The sequence below is a fragment of the Amphiura filiformis genome, chromosome 13 (genome assembly GCF_039555335.1).
Source record: "Amphiura filiformis chromosome 13, Afil_fr2py, whole genome shotgun sequence".
In the NCBI taxonomy this organism is placed as follows: Eukaryota; Metazoa; Echinodermata; class Ophiuroidea; order Amphilepidida; family Amphiuridae; genus Amphiura; species Amphiura filiformis.
Window position 1 is genome coordinate 1,544,410 of NC_092640.1, and position 22,055 is coordinate 1,566,464.

At 37.8% G+C, this 22,055-nt stretch overlaps 1 protein-coding gene across 1 annotated transcript in view; it reads right to left on the minus strand.

The window, feature by feature from the left end:
- The window catches only part of LOC140167875 (serine/threonine-protein kinase mTOR-like), a 245,616-nt gene that overhangs the window by 221,099 nt on the left and 2,462 nt on the right, over nucleotides 1-22,055 (minus strand). Inside the window, exons 2-9 of the mRNA XM_072191165.1 lie at nucleotides 18,873-19,098; nucleotides 15,841-16,073; nucleotides 15,358-15,459; nucleotides 13,729-13,827; nucleotides 12,432-12,566; nucleotides 11,429-11,491; nucleotides 9,433-9,621; nucleotides 7,114-7,226 (exon numbers count right to left, since the gene is read on the minus strand). Of these exons, the coding sequence (XP_072047266.1) occupies nucleotides 7,114-7,226; nucleotides 9,433-9,621; nucleotides 11,429-11,491; nucleotides 12,432-12,566; nucleotides 13,729-13,827; nucleotides 15,358-15,459; nucleotides 15,841-16,073; nucleotides 18,873-19,083 (1,145 nt within the window). The 5' untranslated portion in view covers nucleotides 19,084-19,098. The remainder of the gene's footprint in view (nucleotides 1-7,113; nucleotides 7,227-9,432; nucleotides 9,622-11,428; nucleotides 11,492-12,431; nucleotides 12,567-13,728; nucleotides 13,828-15,357; nucleotides 15,460-15,840; nucleotides 16,074-18,872; nucleotides 19,099-22,055) is intronic.

Sequence of the window (22,055 nt, forward strand, 5' to 3'; positions counted from 1 at the left end):
GTTACATAGGAGGTTTTGCTTCAAACATGTTCAGGGGGCCAATGGCACAGAAGGTTTGTGGACAGGAAAACCCTCCTAAGTACTTGTGGCCCTTGAACATGTTTAAAACAAACCTGCCAAAAGGTTACATTGTAGAAGTTTCGCTTAAAACCTGTTCAGGGGCCAATGACACATGGGAGGTTTTTGGGCAGGAAAACCCTCATGTACTTGTGGCAGTTTAAAACTAAACTGCCAAGAGATTACAGAGAAGGTTTTGCTTCAAACATGTTCAGGGGCCAACAACGATATATTGTGGGTGGTGTCACTTAGGTCAGTTTAAATGAATAACTCATTGTTTGGACAAAAAGCATATTTTTACGCAAGGGTTACATGAACATGAACACATGTAAAAGGTATAAGTAAAGAATGCGTCAGATTATTGTTTTCAAGTTATCTGACAGTTTTCAACTGATTAACATCATTTACACAACCCAACTATGGGCTATTAATTCCAGTTGAAATCCATACACCCTCTGTGGAAGACATGACCTTAATCTCCCACATAGGGGGTGTATATTTCAAATGGAGTCACCCATTCAGGTAACTCAATTTGAAATTCACACTCCCTGTGTAGAAGGTTAAGGTCATGTCTTCCATAGGGGTGTATGGATTTCAACTGGAATAGCCCATTTTGTAGCAGACAACACTGAATGGGTAACTCCATTTGAAATTCATACTCCCTGTGTAGAAGGTTAAGGTCATGTCTTCCATAGGGGTGTATGGATTTCAACTGGAATAGCCCATTTTGGAGCAGACGACACTGAATTGGTGGCTCCATTTGAAATTCACACTCCCTGTGTAGAAGGTTAAGGTCATGTCTTCCATAGGGGTGTATGGATTTCAACTGAATAGCCCATTTTGGTGCAGACGACACTGAATTGGTGGCTCCATTTGAAATTCACACTCCCTGTGTAGAAGGTTAAGGTCATGTATTCCATAGGGGTGTATGGATTTCAACTGGAATAGCCCATTTTGGAGCAGACGACACTGAATTGGTGGCTCCATTTGAAATTCACACTCCCTGTGTAGAAGGTTAAGGTCATGTCTTCCATAGGGGTGTATGGATTTCAACTGGAATAGCCCATTTTGGTGCAGACGACACTGAATTGGTGGCTCCATTTGAAATTCACACTCCCTGTGTAGAAGGTTAAGGTCATGTCTTCCATAGGGGTGTATGGATTTCAACTGGAATAGCCCATTTTGGAGCAGACAACACTAAATGGCTGACTCCATTTGAAATTCACACTCCCTGTGTAGAAGGTTAAGGTCATGTCTTCCACAGAGGGTGTATGGATTTCAACTGGAATAACCCATTTTGGAGCAGACGACACTGAATGGGTGGCTCCATTTGAAATCCACACTCCCTGTGTAGAAGGTTAAGGTCATGTCTTCCATAGGGGTGTATGGATTTCAACTGGAATAGCCCATTTTGGAGCAGACGACACTGAATGGGTGGCTCCATTTGAAATCCACACTCCCTGTGTAGAATGTTAAGGTCATGTCTTCCATAGGGGTGTATGGATTTCAACTGGAATAGCCCATTTTGGAGCAGACAACACTGAATTGGTGACTCCATTTGAAATTCACACTCCCTGTGTATAAGATTAAGGTCATGTCTTCCATAGGGGTGTATTGATTTCAACTGGAATAGCCCAATGGCTGTTGTAATGTTGTAAGCATGTTTTGTCATAGATCTGCATTAATTAAGAGACCAGTGGTGTAGCCAGCACTTTTTCAGAGTGTGGGCATAGGGGGCAAGACAACTTTTAAGGCGCGCAGACCTGCCAACCTACCAAAGTCAGAAGACCAGTGGTGTAGCCAGCACTTTTTCAGAGGGTGGGCATAGGGGGCAAGACAACTTTTAAGGCGCGCAGACCTGCCAACCTACCAAAGTCAGAAGACCAGTGGTGTAGCCAGCACTTTTTCAGAGTGTGGGCATAGGGGGCAAGACTACTTTTAAGGCGCGCAGACCTGCCAACCTACCAAAGTCAGAAGACCAGTGGTGTAGCCAGCACTTTTTCAGAGGGTGGGCATAGGGGGCAAGACAACTTTTAAGGCGCGCAGACCTGCCAACCTACCAAAGTCAGAAGACCAGTGGTGTAGCCAGCACCTTTTCAGAGAGTGGGCATAGTGGGCAAGACAACTTGTAAGGAGCGCAGACCTGCCAACCTACCGAAGTCAGAATGAGGGACATTGAGACCAAAACCTTGTACATGTACACATACCAGGTACCGACAAATTCAAAGACCTGAGGTGTGGAATACTTTTAGAATTCAGAGAAGGTTTTGCAGGTCTGAATTTATCACAACAGACTGAAGAGAATGCTATAGCAAATTTTAAAGTTACATTTTCATCATTTTCTGCTATTCTTACGTTTAAATTTGCCATCACTGAAATCTTCAGAAAACAGGACTGTCCCTCATTTTCACTTTAGTAAACCCCAAATGAGGGACAGTTGGCAGGTCTGGGAGCGCAAACTTTGACAAAAATGGGCTAAAAAGTATAAAAAAAGGGCTGCATATCAGGGCTATCCCACAGGGGGGCAATACTTCTCACAGGGGGGAAGCTTTGCCCCCTCCCCTTGGCTACGCCACTGTAAGAGACAGTAAGCTCTTATATCCTCTAATACAGAATGCAATTATTTCAGAACAAATGCTCAATAATAATTAACATTAAAAAAATTGTAAAGAGTTCAAGTGCAAAACACATAAACACCAATCAGGATATTAGTGTTCATCACATTCTGTTACGGCTACTCCCATACCCACTGTGCATGGGATATATGTGACGTGTCATGTCAAAAGGAGACACTTTTGGGCAGGATCGTATATGAAGAAATGGCCAAAAATCTACCAGGGGGTGATTTTTTCACAATTTAGGTTTCTTGCGAATTTGTGATGTTACTAATGTTTAAAATATTGTCTGATAGTTTCAGACCGGAATATAACTGGCATCTTGTATTTTTTGAGACATTTTTCAAGGTAATTCCTGCTCTCAACATTGTCAATAATATTTTTAAATGCCGATATCTCAATTTCCAATTTTATAATACCATAACTTACGAACTCAATATCTTCGCTAAGGAATGTCCGATTTCATTGGGGAAAACGGCGTTGTGGAGCAAAATATCTATTTATTTAAGATATGTAAAAACTTCAAATTTGATAACCTGCCCAAAAGTGTCTCCTTTTGACACGTCACATATTATGCAGTGTAGTGACACAGATATAATGGGATACGTTTGCACGCAGTCAGTGCGGTATATTTTATACAGCAGGTGGCTAGTCACTAACCAGGATAGTGGCATTTATCGAGTTTTGCATCCGAACTCTTTTTTTTTGCATCTGAACTTTTCATTTATGCTTGTTGATTGTTGATCATCACAATTCTGACTAAATTTTCAAACACAAAAAACTTACATTGTTGCAGAAACTTGAGCAAACAGCAATGGTGATAAATATGCAACAAACACATGGGACATGGGTTTACATATATTACACTGAGACTGAGTGACAAAACATGTGACATTGATCAGCCAATCAACATCAACAATACAATGACATGTGACATTGATCAGCCAATCAACATCAACAATACAATGACATGTGACATTGATCAGCCAATCAACATCAACAATACAATCACAGGTGACATTGCTCAGCCAATTAACATAAACCATGTAATGACATGTGACATTGATCAGCCAATCAACATCAGCAATATAACATGTGACTTACTAAACAATCAGTATCAACACCATCATGACATGTGGCATTGGTTAGACCATGGAAATCAATATACCGCAATGACATATGACACTGATTGACCATTTCAGCTATTCCCCAAATACTAAGCCATCACTTCACTAATGCGTACGATAATTAAGTCACACATGCATACTGGTGATGTGCACATTGGTTTGTTTGCAAAGTGTTTGGGGCTTACCAAAATGGTCTATTGGCCAATCAATATTCATACAAATAACATGTGACATTGATTAACCAATTAGTATTCACTCAACAATTACATGTGACACTGACAAGCCAATCAGCATCAAGAATTGCAATGACATATGACATTCATTAGCCAATCAGCATCCATAAATAGCTGCAACTAGGAATTAATTAATGTGCAACAGCATAACAATGACAAAGACAATATAATATGTAAACTGTGTGATTAAGATAAATTATAAATTAATAACAGGGTAGTTAATAGTATATGTGTCTTGCATGAGCATACTGGCAACCCTGTGTTTCAGATGAAATGTACACTAATTGCTTAGGCCATGTTTTTGCCAAACAATGACTTTAAGGGATCTAGAATGAGCGTTTATGGCGTTTCGACAGTATTTTTTTGTGGGACATGAGAGCACCTCAGGCGTGTCGAATTGCATTCTGAATCTGAAGCATGTCTTTCTGATATCAAATAATTTTCATTTTTGAAAATCACAATATAATACAAATTTTATGACAAATTATAAAAATTTAATATTTTTCAAATTTTGATATATAACAGTCCTCAAGTAAATTATATAAATCTAATGATATATTCTTAAAGTGTATGTAGCTGGGAGGAAAAGCCGACGGTCAATTGAAAATTTTGACCTTTCATATTGAAGATATGGATTTTTTTCCCAAAAAGACCTATTTTTTTTTGGGTGTTTTGGGAAAAAAATCCATATCTTCAATACGAAAGGTCAAAATTTTCAATTGATCGTCGGCTTTTTATCCCACCTACATACACTTTAAGTATAAATCATCAGATTTGTAAAGTTTACTTCAAGTACTGTTAAATATCAAAAATATCAATTTTTAATGATTTGCCATAAAATGTGTATTAAATTGCTAATTTCAAAAATCAAAATTATTTCATATCAGAAGGACATTCTTCGTATTCAGAATGCAATTCGATATGTCTGATGTGCTCTAATGTCCCAAAATAAATACTGTCCAAACGTTCATACCCCAGCCCTTAAGCAAGAGAGCGATTTATTTTTGTGCAGTGTTTGTATTGCATCATAATAGAGCAAAGTAGTAGCAGACACTTTGTCATTATGGCATCAGGCATATCATCTAAATCACACAGGGTTGCCAGTTGGTTTAAGCCATAGGTTAAGCGAGGCGCTATTGCTATGAATAATGATCCATTAATAAGGGCTACTTACAATTCTACAAACTTGGAGGGTACGAAGCTGACATACCTAGATCGAGATACAGACCATGGACATATACACTATTATATACAAGTTATACAGATCTAACATTGCCTCTGATTGGTCAATTATGTGATATCTTCATTTTAATCACCAATCAGAATGGAGCTTTGCAAATAATTCACCATTTTTTTGTGTGTGGTGAAATTATTCTAATAATGTTGCTGATTGGTCCAATTGATAATGAAAACTTCTTTTTGACCAATAAGCAGGTAGTTCTCATGGGGTAAATACTGATATATCATAATCCAATTCCGGAAATATACATTTTAAAAAATCATTTTGGTTTGTTTTAATGGCCCAATTTCCCGAAATTCAGAATTTCCTGAACAATTACATCTCTGAATTTATTGGTTTCATCAAGTAGTTGCATTTTTGTACAGATTCACAATGTAACATCGTCATTGGATTAACAAGTAATCACAAAATTGTCACAAATAATTCTAATAATGTATTTATGTTATGAAACAATACTTGCTCTTTAATGCTCTTCGTGCTAGCCATATCATAATAAGAAAAGGTCCAAGTTTTGAGATATTTTCTCAAAATATCAAGAACTCTTTTGCTAGAACTACTGAACCAATACTAGGCTTGTTTGTACTCATTTGAATGCATTTTTCATGCTGATTCCAAATATGGTCATGAAAATTTATAATTCTGAAATTTTTGAATTTTTGAATTTTTTTGAAACTTGTCGTCTGCAGTCGACACCAGCGTGAAGATTTTCACCCTCCTTTGCACATGGTTATGATAAATACAGTCATATAGTGACAATTTCACTGACATATGGAAGAAATGACTGTGTGGTCCAGTGATTAGGATTCATGTTCTTGACTCCGGTAGCAGGATCGTTCCCGGCAATACCATGGTTTATTGTTGTTGTTTTTGCTTCCATTAATGATTCCCTTTTCAGATTAAGCACATTCTATGTTTGTAACAGCAACATAGACTTATATTAAGCAGATGGTGAACTATTTGGCCAAGTCCAGCATCATCTGTTAATGAGGGCATACAAAACACAGGGACTTTGCTTGTTGAGCCAAGTCAGCATCATTTCAAATGGCAAAGTTCAAACATTCAACTATGATAGCTCAAAATTGACCTCAAGATGTGCAGCATAATGCTTTGTACCCAGTATGATACATAAGTGTCTAAATGGGATTATTACAAGTCCCAAGTTTCGAGATATTTTTCAAAATATCAAGAGCTATCTCTAGAACCACTGAACCAATGCTAGGCTTGTTAGAACTCATTTTAATGCATTTTTCATGCTGGTTCCAAATATGGTCATGAAAATATACAATTCTGAAATGTTTAAAATTTTTAAAGAAAATTTGAATCTTGTCGTCTGCATTCGATACCCGCATGGGAAGAGTAACTACAAATTCCTGCACTCACAGTAGGGCCTGTGTTAATGAATCTATCATTCTTGTTCACTTCAATCCATTCATCTTAATAAGCCAAATCGGCATTGGAAGTTTGCAATGCATTGTGGGACAATTTTTGCAGTTTTGGGACACTTTGCCCTCTGACCTTTTGGGACCCAAAAGGTAATTTCAGAAGAATTGTGTTTTGTGTGTACAAAATATAATCTGAAATGTTTTACAAGAATGAAAACAAACCCAAAAAAACATTATTATTGAATAGATAAATTATTTCAATATTTTCAATGATAACATTATGACAAAAATAAATTAATAATTAATAATAATTACAGCAATTTTCCTGATATTTCAGAGGTCACAGTGTCCCAAAACTGCTCTCATAAACTGGAAGTTACAATGGCGATTGGGCTTATTATCTACAGAAATATTCACAGCAGAAGACATAACTTAACAAACAATTTCAACAATATTTACCTCTCCACAAACTTTGATGACTGGAATGCAGCAAGTCTTGGAAAGAGGGTGAGCAATGATTGCTGTATCAGAGGATTACGACTGTTCTTGTATCGTAACACTGTTTGACATATCTAGTAGACAAAGAATAAGTATATAATTATAAACTTTGATGACTGGAATGCAGCAAGTCTTGGAAAGAGGGTGAGCAATGATTGCTGTATCAGAGGATTACGACTGTTCTTGTACCGTAACACTGTTTGACATATCTAGTAGACAAAGAATAAGTATGTAATTATAAATATTGATGACTGGAATGCAGCAAGTCTTGGAAAGAGGGTGAGCAATGATTGCTGTATCAGAGGATTACGACTGTTCTTGTACCGTAACACTGTTTGACATATCTAGTAGACAAAGAAGAAGTATATAATTATAAATATTGATGACTGGAATGCAGCAAGTCTTGGAAAGAGGGTGAGCAATGATTGCTGTATCAGAGGATTACGACTGTTCTTGTACCGTAACACTGTTTGACATATCTAGTAGACAAAGAAGAAGTATATAATTATAAATATTGATGACTGGAATGCAGCAAGTCTTGGAAAGAGGGTGAGCAATGATTGCTGTATCAGAGGATTACGACTGTTCTTGTACCGTAACACTGTTTGACATATCTAGTAGACAAAGAATAAGTATATAATTATAAACTTTGATGACTGGAATGCAGCAAGTCTTGGAAAGAGGGTGAGCAATGATTGCTGTATCAGAGGATTACGACTGTTCTTGTACCGTAACACTGTTTGACATATCTAGTAGACAAAGAAGAAGTATATAATTATAAACTTTGATGACTGGAATGCAGCAAGTCTTGGAAAGAGGGTGAGCAATGATTGCTGTATCAGAGGATTACGACTGTTCTTGTACCGTAACACTGTTTGACATATCTAGTAGACAAAGAAGAAGTATATAATTATAAACTTTGATGACTGGAATGCAGCAAGTCTTGGAAAGAGGGTGAGCAATGATTGCTGTATCAGAGGATTACGACTGTTCTTGTATCGTAACACTGTTTGACATATCTAGTAGACAAAAAAGAAGATAATAATAACTCAATCAATTACAAAGAACAATTATTATAATATGTTAGCTTTTAGCTATACCACAAGATTTTTAATACTGCACAGTAATACCGTGCAAGATATGCTGATACTGAACAGGCCCAGATTTTGTGTTGCCACCAATGACGTAGAAAAACATAGATCGCTGAGCTCGAACAGGTACGTTGCTGTTTCATTGACAATCACACACTGAATACGCCATTATGAAATGAAGGGACCTAACAAAATCAGCATCAAATGCAACTAAAATGGGAACTGAATTTACTCTAGCATGTATGGATTAATAAAATTAAATAAATTACTTGTTTTAGCATATTCAACTTTACTGTGTACCATTTTCTTATAAAAAAAATGCTGCATAACAAAGGCAAGCACGCTCCTAAATCTAGTTCATTCGCCCGTTGCCATGAGGGCTCTACAGGAACGGCGACTGAAGGCGAAATTTCGAAAAGTGGTAGAGTTGTTTAGCGTGGCAACACTGGTGATATACCAGATTCAGGCGTGCTTTCCTTTATAATTCAGCAATTTTTTGATAAAAACAATGGCATACTGGGAAATTTAATGCGTTTTAATACATGATATGTTTAACTTTGTGTATTTATACAGCACCCAAACCAGGACCCAAACCGGCTTCACAGATTCGGCGAGCAGGGCACTCTATCCTTTCTACTTCATTGGTTGCCACACACAACAAGTGGTGCATTACGCACCATACCTGGGCGGGCGGAGAGACCAAAGCAGGCATAATTAATTGAGTTATACACTCTGTTGTTATGTATGAAAATGATCCCACTAAACGACTGGTTTCCAAATCGCACCAACATGTTTTTTGGTATGTTAGCACTCACAAAGCATCAAAGCTTCATATTATATAATAATAATAATATAATAATATTGGATGGCTTATTTTGGTGTAATATGAATTGGTCATGAAATTACGATAAACTTGTCTTCTGCTCCGTCGCTATTTTCATGCAATATATTCTCGTATCACACTCAAAGCCAACCATTTAAGTACCCAATGGGCTATTCCAGTTAAAATCCATACACCACCTATGGAAGACATGACCTTAATCTTCCACATAGGGAGTGTGAATTTCAAATGGGGCTGCTTGAATGGGCGACTCCATTTGAAATCTACACCCCCTGTGTGAGAGATTAAGGCCATGTTTTCCATAGGGGGTATATGTGTATCAACTGGAATAGCACAATAATTACTCACCTCATCAAACTTTTCTTCCACAAGTTCACGACAATACTTGCTCTCCACAAAATGAGGGCGCTGTTGCACAGTAGGCGCAACAAGGGCTGACAAACCAGTACCCGCTGGGCGTTGACTGCTGAAACTAGGACCAATGCCACTGGATGTTAGCATCTGGAATTTAGTCTTGGGCGCAGTTGCTCCAATGTCCTGAGATATCAGATAAAATTGGAATCAAAATCAAATTCATTGCATTCACAGCAGCAACTACAATCAATTGGGAAAATAATTGGCAAACAGGGTGTCCTTGAAAAATCTGTATTGTCAAACACTTAATTTGGGGGGTATTTTTACGCCCAAACCAAACATAACTAAATATGGTTGAGGAATAAATCAGCTAGCACATACTTTTTTTGAATTTTGGATCAACGATCTGTGTTAGGAGGGCCAATAAGTGCGCATGAGGCATCTATAATTGATATTAGACTCCGAGAAATGGATTGAAAATGAGGTGGTTTCATAAAATTCTAATATTTCAAGAATGGAGGGGACAACTGTCAAACTTTGAAAGTACTGTAAAAGTCAATATTTTCGTGATTTTGAAGATTTTGTCAATTGCGCGAGAATTAAATTTCGCGGTTTTGATATTGATACAATAGAAACCTAATGCAAAAGGTTATTTTCGCGAGTTTTTATTTTCGCGATTTTATGTCTACTTTTACAGTATGTGATAGCTGTTTTAATTCTTAACCATATCAACTATTTAGTTATGTTTGGTTCGGGGAATAAAATACCCAAATATTAAAAGTTTCAGACGATACACTTCTTTCAGGGACACCCTGTACGTACTTGTGTATTTGTTTCCAAATGAACACGATATAACAACCCAGAATTATACAGTCTGCCATGTATTTAAAGCAGACACATTACGCATGCCTTTATACCACACTTCCCCCTCCACCTCCCACCATCAATGTTGATGCATCTGAAGCTGAAAGTGTTTTTAAAAAGCTGAAAAACAGTGTGAAATTAAGGTAAATAAGCTCAAATTGGGCTAAAAAGAATAGAAAATTTGTTCAACAAACAAAGCTGAAATCTGCTAAAAAGCTACAAAGTTTCAGTCAGTGCTCATTGTATTGGGGGAAAGCCATTAATGTGTAAACACAGGTTTTCACCAACACTAATGCCTCATTAAGTATGGCAATAAATATACAGACAAAATAATGACTAGTTGTCATTTGTCACAAAAATCCCATGTAATTAACCAATCAGGGGCTCTGTATAAAGAAACGCCCCATTGTTACCTGGAAACTCTAAAAGCTCTATTTTGATTGGTTACTCAGATGATTATGTCAGGCGGGTAATTAACCAATCAGGGGCTCTGAAATAAAGGCAGTATTGTTACCTGGAAACTATCTAAAAGCTCTATTTTTATTGGTTACTCAGATGATTATGTCAGGTAATTAACCAATCAGGGGCTCTGTATAAAGAAATGCAGTATTGTTACCTGGAAACTATCTAAAATCTCTATTTTGATTGGTTACTCAGATGATTATGTCAGGTAATTAACCAATCAGGGGCTCTGTATAAAGAAACGCTACCACTGTTACCTGGAAACTCTCTACAAGCTCTATTTTGATTGGTTACTCAGTTGATTATGTCAGGTAATTAACCAATCAGGGGCTCTGTATAAAGAAACGCCCCATTGTTACCTGGATACTCTCTACAAGCTCTATTTTGATTGGTTACTCAGATGATTATGTCAGGTAATTAACCAATCAGGGGCTCTGTATAAAGAAACGCCACCACTGTTACCTGGAAACTCTCTACAAGCTCTATTTTGATTGGTTACTCAGTTGATTATGTCAGGTAATTAACCAATCAGGGGCTCTGTATAAAGAAACGCCACCACTGTTACTTGGAAACTCTCTAAAAGCTCTATTTTGATTGGTTACTCAGTTGATTATGTCAGGTAATTAACCAATCAGGGGCTCTGAAATAAAGGCAGTATTGTTACCTGGAAACTATCATCAAGTTGAGTCTGCTGCTGGGAGATTTCCTCCATCTCATGACGTTGTCGCTGTAAAATTAAAAAACAAAATTCTTAAACACTTGAGAATGTTACTGCAATCTTATTAGTTCTTAGTTGCGTGATATGATTTTTTCTTCTCGTGTATGAAATAGGTTAATGAACTTGTATTACTTGTTGCTCGAAAAATTAGACAAAATAATGCACTTGCGCTGATGTTGATGCGTCTAATGCACTCCTCCCTTCGGGGCTCGTGCATTAGACGCATCAGTATCAGCGCGTGCATTAGTTTGTCTAATTTCTCTTCCAACAATACGCGTTCATTAACCTATAAATATAACACGGTTCAGCGCGTGTGCATAGTTGATATGTTTACACTGCCACTTCCTCCATGCTACTATTCATAATCAATTCAATATGGTGACTTCAAATAACATTACCTACGGCTACTTAAAAGTTTAAAACTTTTGATCCAAACACAAGAAAGTTATTCCTATCTCTGAATTTTTAGATGGTTACTCCATCTTTCATCAGCGAGACTGAGACCATGATGTTGATCATCAGGTTTGACCTCAGATTTGATCAGTCTTGTGGACTCTTGGAAGTTTGACATATAACTTGGTAATTGTGGTTATCCCAAGTGGGCTATAGATAAAGCAACACAGCTTAAAACACCCAAACAGCCTTTGGCAGTGGATAAATACATTTGGGTGTATTCTTAATACATTTGGGTGTATTCCTAATACAATTGGGTGTATTCATAATACATTTGGGTGTATTCATAATACATTTGGGTGTATTCATAATACATTTGGGTGTCTTCTCGATACATTTGGGTGTATTCATAATACATTTGGGTGTCTTCTCGATACATTTGGGTGTATTCTCAATACATTTGCGTGTATTCCTGATACATTTGGGTGTATTTGAAATATATTTGGGTGTATTCGTAATACGTTTGGGTGTATTTCTGATACTAAATGCCACTTACCTCTCCATCCATGCTACTAGTCCTAATCAATTCATTTAGAATCAATAGTGACCCATGAACCCTGTCATCACGATTCAATCCTTTCTCCCGACCGCCTGGATCCTCAAATCCTTTCTGGGCTTCTTCATAAGTTTGCTGTTATAATATAACAATCAAATAACTTGTAACAGAAAGCAGTACATAAATAATGTGTGGAGTACCCCAAGGTTCCACCCTAGGTCCATTATTATTCAATTTGTATGTTAATCATTTCAATACTTCATAAGTTTGCTGTTATAATATAAACAATCAAATAACTTGTAACAGAAAGCAGAATATAGTACAGATATATGTGGAGTACCCCAAGGTTCCATCCTAGGTCCACTATTATTTATTTTGTATGTTAATGATATCGTAAGTATTTCAAAACTTTCTCCCAACCACCTGAAACTTGGATGTTGTATTAACAAAATATTTTAGCTGCTCTTTTTTCCAAAATGAATACCTAGACACCTTATTTCTATTTTCACATTTGTTATTAGCACATTTAAAAGGGCATTTAAGTGATCCACAGCATCATCCCCCACTTTTCTCAAAAAAGTTGAGATTTTTTATATCACTGAAACCTCTGGCTACATAATGTTTATGTACAAAAATTTCTTGCAGATTAATTAGTTTAGCAAAGATATCGTGAAATTTGAATTTCGTTCTGGTGCACCAGAGCGAAATTACACACAGTAGCCTATGGAGCAGTGTAATACACGTAATCATGCATAACTCGCAAGTTACGCAAAATCGGAATCAACCAAAATTTTGGAAATAAACTTTTTTCGTGGATATCTACTGAAAAATATCATAAAAAAAGAAGATGATGGGATTACGAAATACACCTTTAAGAATATCATACATCAGAATATTAAAGGAGTATTCCGTGATCCTAGCATCCTCTATTTATGTCATTTTTCATTAGATATCCACGAAAAAAACCTATTCCCAAAATTTCAGTTGATTCTGATTTTGCGTTCGCGAGTTATGCATGATTTTGTGTATTACACTTCTCCATAGACAATGCGTTGTAATTTCGTTCTGGTGCACCAGAACGAAATTCAAATTTCACGATATCTTTGCTAAACAAATTAATCTGCAAGAAATATTTTGTACATAAACATTATGTAGCCAGAGGTTTCCAGTGATATAAAAATCTCAACTTTTTTTGAGAAAAGTGGGGATGAGGCTGTGGATCACGAAATGCCCTTTTAAGAAAGTCTGTACACAAATTCTACCATAGGCCTACACCCCAGCCCTACACCACACATACCTTATACCACTGTGGCTTCTGCATTTCTTTAGTCTCCCTCTGTGCTGTCAATTCTAAGCATGCCCGTAAAGCAGCCACTGCACCTTCACGTATCGCTTGCTGTAAAAAAGTAAACATATAAAAGTTGCAGATGATTTTGATATTATATAAATAATGTAAACTAATAATAATAATGACAGGTTAAATACATGTATAGCACTGTTGTTTAGTAGACAGTCCACAGAATTAAAACCAGAGAACCAGGACTTGACCGCCATCTTGATACAGGCATGGAGCAAAAATTGGGGGTATTCGGTTTCCCCTCGGAATGCGCTTGAGACATTCGTTGTCATGCAAGCGCGATTTGGATGATAGGCGTATAATGAGAGACGCACTTGATGCGACCTGCACCCGAGTACCAAGACGCTTCAGATGAGACGGAAAATTGTTTTCGTTCGTCTCCAGCGCGACAGTCGGCAAGGACCGAATACCCCCAATTTTCTCCCCATAGCTGACGGCGCGATTGTATGTTGCGGTATAGGGAGTCCCGGTTCTCCTTCTCTAATTCTGTGAGACAGTCTGACATAGGCAACATGTCAAAGAAGATTCCACCTGTTCAAATAAACATGCATCTTTGCATACGGGACAAAATAGTGATAATTACACATTTTAGCGAGCTTCACACACATTTGTCCCAGAAAGCCATTGGACTATTCCAGTTGAAATCCATACACCCTATTGAAGTGAAGACATGACCTTAATCTCTTCCAACCCCCCAACCCCCGGAGTGTAGATTTAAATGGAATAATCCATTCAGGTTACCCCATTTCAAATTCACACTCCCTGTGTCAGTGTGGAAAAATAAGGTCATGTCTTCCATAGTATGGAATGTATGAGTTTCAACAACAATATTCCATTTTCGTAGCAGGTCAGCAAGACTAATTAAACAGGTTACATTTACTCAATTCATGACTCCACATCACAGCCGCGATATCGCGATACCTCGTTGCAGTACATTTCAATTTCAATTTCATCACACGATATGGATTCTGAATCGAACGTTAGAATATAGAGAGCAAATTTTATGCACCAAAGAAATTTGTTCTCTTTGCTCCCTCCCTTGACAACTAACCCCTGATGTGCCTCAAAAACGTATCTATATCTGTATGGCCTACAATCAACGAAAAAAGTCTTGGAACGCTAGCGTGTAAATAACGGAAAACTGTCACCCCCTCTCCCCCGTGCAATGTTGAGAAATACCAAAGTCTTCAGCGGTTTCCCAATGTGTTCCAACATTGATTGATGGGGAGAGGGGAAGGGTAAATCATTGTTGTAGATGTCATGCTTGTTCCCAGGCAAAATATACATCATTTCCATGATCATATGAAATTCTGCACAGAATTTCGACAAAGTGTACCAAGCGTTCCAAGGACTTTTTTCATAGATTGTAGCTCTGAATTGGGTTTTTGTTTCACTTCAGAATAAGATATTCTAGTTGAAATCCATACACCCCATGGAAGATATGACCTTAATCTCCCACACAGGGAGTGGGAATTTCAAATGGTTACCCGAATGGACAACTCCATTTGAAATCTACACTCCCTGTATGGGAGATTAAGGTCATGTCTTCCATATATAATATTTGATTACCTTTGGATCTCTGACAGCATTGAATATGTTATCAAAGAATGATTGCACCTGTTGAAAGAAGAATGTGGGTGTGTTCTCAGCAAGCTCTCTCAACACCAACACCTAGTAGGAAATAAGAACAAGAATGGAGTCAGTTACATGTAGATTCACCATCAATCAATCAATAAAACAATCAATCAATCAATCAATCAATCAAGAAACTTTGAGCATGAAAACCAACAAACTTGCACCAATGCTAATACAGACAATACTACAGATGAATGCCACCTAATATATCAAGCAAGATTTTGTTCACAAGGAGTACGTGCTCGCTGTCAGCATTTGCGAACTGGGAAGTGCTTTACTGTTGCTGATTATCAGCAGATTGTGTGAGAAGCAAATCAACAGCAAATTATTTGTAAAAAAAATTGAAACTTGTCGTCTGTAGTCGACACCCGCATCGAAATGAGTCAAAAATGGCAAGAGTTAACAATTTATACTCACTGCAGCATGACGCCTTCCTTCTTGTCTATCTCCACCCAACCATTCCAAAGCTCTCCTCACTTCAAACTCAACATACTCCGGAGTAAATGTTCCTCCCGCCAAAGCCAGACGACCTATGGCCTTAGCTGCCATCTCCATTACCATCACATCAGTAGATGGAAGCAAGTTGCGCAGGTAATTTGCAAAACGTGTGATGCGAGTTGCATTGTCTCCATCGATGCCTATTAAACTCACTAGACGTAACAAGAAAGAAAAAAGATACAAAAATAACAATCCAACAAACAATCTTGCAAAAAATGACAAAATTCATACACTAGGCTATTCCAATTGAAACCCACACGCCCTTGATCATGATGACAGTGAAATCTTCTACTGAGTTCTTGCTAACACTTAACTTCAATTCTGCACTCCATGCATTAAACTGCATTTTCATTTTCATACCTATGTTATCAGAGCAGCAACACAGAAAATGAGGGGGTTTAAAATTTACCAAAGAAAACTTAGAAACAATCCAATACCATAAAGGTTTGCCTAATGGCGCTATGAGCTCCCTTGATATTGATATAAGTGGAACTTAAGGCACAACTTAAAATTAGAAGACAAGGTTGTTACGTCGGCACACATAGTACATGTAGGTGATAAAAGTGGTTTTCCAAGTAAAGTGTTCGGATGCGAGCCGTTAGACCAATAGGCCTATAAAATAAACACCCTGTCAGACAAAAAGTCTTTGAACATGGCAAAAGTTCGAAGTCAGCAAAAACATCTAAATCCAGAGATGCTGAGGTCTTCATCAGTACTCGGGCCCCAGTAAGATGGGCCCCAGTAAGATGTTTTTGCTGACTTCGAACTTTTGCCATGTTCAAAGAATTTTGTCTGACACAGCGTTTATTTTATAGGCCTATTGGTCTAACAACTTAAAATGCCCTCCCGCACAATTCCCACCAGCAAATAAGGGCATGGCACCTTAATTCTTGTTGGGATTTCAGGAGGGAGCTCTCTATTTGCACATGAAATCTACCTCAAGGCAAAGGAGTCCAAATGCTCCATTAGGCGAATCTTTACAGTTTAATAATTTAACCTACTGGATCCCATCCTTTTTTCCTATTATTTTCAACCACAATTAGGTGTCATTAGGTTTGATTCAATTCATACATAAACAAAGTGTTCTCATCAGCTGATACCTCTCAGACTCTTAGCTCAAGAGTTGCCAGAGTACTGAATTATTAGCCCAATTGGGTGTAATTTTGACCTACCTATAGCTAGGATCCCTCCCTTCTTTTCAATTCCATCTGGACTTAATACCAATTCAAAAACATCTTGATTCAATTCATATAAACAAAGTTTTCTCGTCAACTGATACCTCTCAGACTCTTAGCTCAAGAGTTGCCAGAGTACTGAATTATTAAAATATTCAAATACATGTATGATGATTCAGCTCATCCATAAACGATGTCCTCTCATCTGCTGATATCTCTCAGAGTTGCCAGAGTACTGAATTATTAGCCCAATTGGGTGTAATTTTGACTTACCTATAGCTAGGATCCCGCCCTTCTTTTCATTTCCATCTGGACTCGATACTAATTCAAATATATGATGATTCAGCTCATCCATAAACGATGTCCTTTCATCTGCTGATACCTCTCAGTGTTGCCAGAGTACTGAATTATTAGCCCAACTGGGTGTAATTTTGACTTACCTATAGCTAGGATCCCGCCCTTCTTTTCATTTCCATCTGGACTCGATACTAATTCAAATATATGATGATTGAGCTCATCCATAAACGATGTCCTTTCATCTGCTGATACCTCTCAGAGTTGCCAGAGTACTGAATTATTAGCCCAACTGGGTGTAATTTTGACTTACCTATAGCTAGGATCCCACCCTTCTTTTCATTTCCATCTGGACTCGATACTAATTCAAATATATGATGATTGAGCTCATCCATAAACGATGTCCTCTCATCTGCTGATACCTCTCAGAGTTGCCAGAGTACTGAATTATTAGCCCAATTGGGTGTAATTTTGACTTACCTATAGCTAGGATCCCGCCCTTCTTTTCATTTCCATCTGGACTCGATACTAATTCAAATATATGATGATTCAGCTCATCCATAAACGATGTCCTTTCATCTGCTGATACCTCTCAGAGTTGCCAGAGTACTGAATTATTAGCCCAACTGGGTGTAATTTTGACTTACCTATAGCTAGGATCCCACCCTTCTTTTCATTTCCATCTGGACTCGATACTAATTCAAATATATGATGATTGAGCTCATCCATGAACGATGTCCTTTCATCTGCTGATATCTCTCAGAGTTGCCAGAGTACTGAATTATTAGCCCAATTGGGTGTAATTTTGACCTACCTATAGCTAGGATCCCGCCCTTCTTTTCATTTCCATCTGGACTCGATACTAATTCAAATATATGATGATTAAGCTCATCCATAAACGATGTCCTCTCATCTGCTGATACCTCTCAGAGTTGCCAGAGTACTGAATTATTAGCCCAATTGGGTGTAATTTTGACCTACCTATAGCTAGGATCCCGCCCTTCTTTTCATTTCCATCTGGACTCGATACTAATTCAAATATATGATGATTGAGCTCATCCATAAACGATGTCCTCTCATCTGCTGATACCTCTCAGAGTTGCCAGAGTACTGAATTATTAGCCCAATTGGGTGTAATTTTGACCTACCTATAGCTAGGATCCCGCCCTTCTTTTCATTTCCATCTGGACTCGATACTAATTCAAATATATGATGATTGAGCTCATCCATAAACGATGTCCTCTCATCTGCTGATACCTCTCAGAGTTGCCAGAGTACTGAATTATTAGCCCAATTGGGTGTAATTTTGACCTACCTATAGCTAGGATCCCGCCCTTCTTTTCATTTCCATCTGGACTCGATACTAATTCAAATATATGATGATTGAGCTCATCCATAAACGATGTCCTCTCATCTGCTGATACCTCTCAGAGTTGCCAGAGTACTGAATTATTAGCCCAATTGGGTGTAATTTTGACCTACCTATAGCTAGGATCCCGCCCTTCTTTTCATTTCCATCTGGACTTGATACTAATTCAAATATATGATGATTGAGCTCATCCATAAACGATGTCCTTTCATCTGCCGATACCTCCCGTAATTCTGTAGTCACATAGTGCTGGAGGTTGCGAGCTGTTTTGGTGCGCGTGTCTTCATTGCGGCTTTTGAGGCCGCTGATAAACTGTGCCATCATGACGACTGTCTCAATCTATAGAAATGAAACATCAAGGTTATCATCTGTTTGCTTTGTTATGTAGGCCTACTGGAGGTTAATAAATTATGTGTATGTCACTTGGGACTGGGGGGAGGCAGATTATTACTCCAACCTAGTTTTTTACCGATATTTACAGGGAACCTATACCATGGTATACCAAATCGGGGGCCGTCTATGGCCTCAAATGTTTAGACTGTTCTTCATCATATGCAGGGGAAAGTGCCAGAACACGTATTAGCGAACATGAACGCCCCACTTCCCCAGTTGGTGAGCACATCACTAAGGATCACCATAGCATCGACTGGGATGGCGTACGCATTCTCGACCGTGAAGAAGACTGGTTCAGGAGAGGGGTCATGCAGAGAAGCGATCCAAATAAGGAGAACTGGCAGCGTCCTCAACAGAGACCGGGGGCGCCATGATCTTCCAGTTGTTTACAACAAGATTTTGTCACTTGACCAAAACCAATCAATATCTGGTAGTCAAGAGGCAAGTCAAGTGGAATAATCTCTTCAGTGGCTAAAGAAGACCTGTAGATGCAGGTCGCAAGCTACCACAGCTCTGCAAATAGTAAGTCTTGTGACTGTTGTTTTAAATCAACTACTGTACTATACCATGGTTCTTTTCAAATGCAACTGTTGAGCTGTAATCATGATCATGGTATGAGAATAAGCCTAGTGACAGTGTCAATATCACGTAATAACAACATGTCTGGTTAGCCCAGTTTTTTTCCAAATTTGCCAAATGTTGCCAACTAAAAATTACCAATATCGATACCACCAATTGCCGATACTGGGCTACGCTCAAGATCAAGTCATGGTTGGTACCATACACTACAGCTATTTATAAAGCAATTTACTATTACTAAAGTAGAAATTTCATGAACACAGCTGCCAACTGCATGACGATTGTCTGCGACAGTCCACGTTCATGAACGCCTGTGTGTCCGTGTGTGTAATGTGTATAATGCAAAAGTTACTCAAGAACTCTAGCCTCAAATTTGCACACAAGGATTCATTTGTTATCGTTTTTTTGGTATATCAACACATTTTTTAGGCACCCTTCTTATTGAAAATTCCTGACCCCCACCACTTTTTAACATTTGGAAGCAATTTTGAACTATCTTTACTGCTTACTAAGTTACTTGTGGACTTCACATGGCCGGGCGCGGGCGGTGGATGCTGATCATATTTTGATATTATACAATATTACAATAATACACGATACAGCTATTTCTGGTATGTCAGCCTAGTGGATTGGCACTGGCATGGCGTGAAAAAGTGGGGAATTTTGGAAGCTCCATCCCAGGAAATATTGTAGGGAAATTCTGGTATTGTGTCTTTTTGTACCATTATATAAACATGCTATAAATTGTGGGAAAATTAGCTTGTTTCCCAGGAAATTAACATTTTTCAAGCCCTGGGCACAGGAACCATTAAGGGGTACTACACCCTCAATAAATTTGTGACTATTTTTGCATTTTTCTCAAAACTAATAACACCCTGGTAAAAAAAGTTATGTATATTATAGGGGCAAGGAATCCAATTACTACACTGGAATTTCAATGACAAGACAAGACAAGCGGTTCAATACTTGTGATAGAAAATGAGGTACCGCTAGGATGTACCTCATTTCCTATCATATTTACTGAACCGCTTGTCTTGATTCACTGAAATTTCAGTGTAGTAATTGGATTCCTTGCCCCAATAATATACATTATTTTTTTTACCAGTGTGTTATTAATTTTGAAAAAATGCAAAATAGTCTAAATTTACTACAGGGTGTAGTACCCCCTTAACACAATTGAAATGGAATTTTATTTTGTGATGTGGTTTGCGGGTTTGGCCATATTTCTTGGAAACTATGGTGATGTTATCATATCATTGAAAATAAAAACATATTGTCAGTTGAAACAAATTCAAAAACTCCAGGCTTTTTATTTTAATCCCACGCTTTATTCATTCCACACTTTTTACCCACATAGTTTAAACCCCCATGCTAGCTTTTATTGATTTTCCAAATTTCAAAATGGCATGCTTTAAAAAACATGGACTGCTAACTATGATCAGCAATGTCATTTTTTGCAATGCATGTTAAATTTTGCTGATGTTTAAATTTGGATAGTTGATTATTTGATCTTTTAGAGCAATTTAGGTTGCCTATTTTGAAGTCTAAAATCGAGTTGAAGACTTGAAGTGCGACTTCAATAACATTTTAGATGCGAATTGTGATCGCCCGTCATGATCAGCTGTTTCTTCCGAAATCTGTATCTCAATTGCTTTACAATGTGGCATGCTTCATCAATTTCTACATGCAGGTCCGTACGCAGGACTTGTTTTGGGGGGTTGCTGATTTTGAAAAAGTGGACCTTTTCTTTATAATATTAATATTTTGTTCTGGGTCTGTAAATTCGGACTACCCGGCTACTGCAGCGTGACGATTTCAGTATAGAAAAAATGCAGGAAAATCATGTTTTTAAGAATTTTACATAATATTATTATTTGCTGAAAAACAATCACTGAATGTTTGAGAATGTATGAACCGGGTTCATTCATAGAATTGAGGGCATGATCATTATTTATGCAACTCAATTCTATCATCTATGAATGAACCCCTAAAAAATAATAAGGACCTCCCCCACCGATTTTTTAAAAAGTTCGGAGGATTTACGTGTTATTTTTTTACTTGGCCTAACAGTCGAGGAAGCGAATCCAACTCACAACAGTTTCTAGGTAACCCAGGCAAACCTTAGTTAACACATTTGCTAGTCAGCCAAATTCGCCGACAATGTCAATGCATATTTACATAGAAATTTAAAACAACTGGCCGTAGAAGGAAACGTACATAAATATGTTTTCTATACTTCACTTGACCCAAATATATGATTTTTATGGTGATAAGTCACCGCACATGGAATTTTAGAGGATTTGGATAGCAGTTCCATTAAAAAA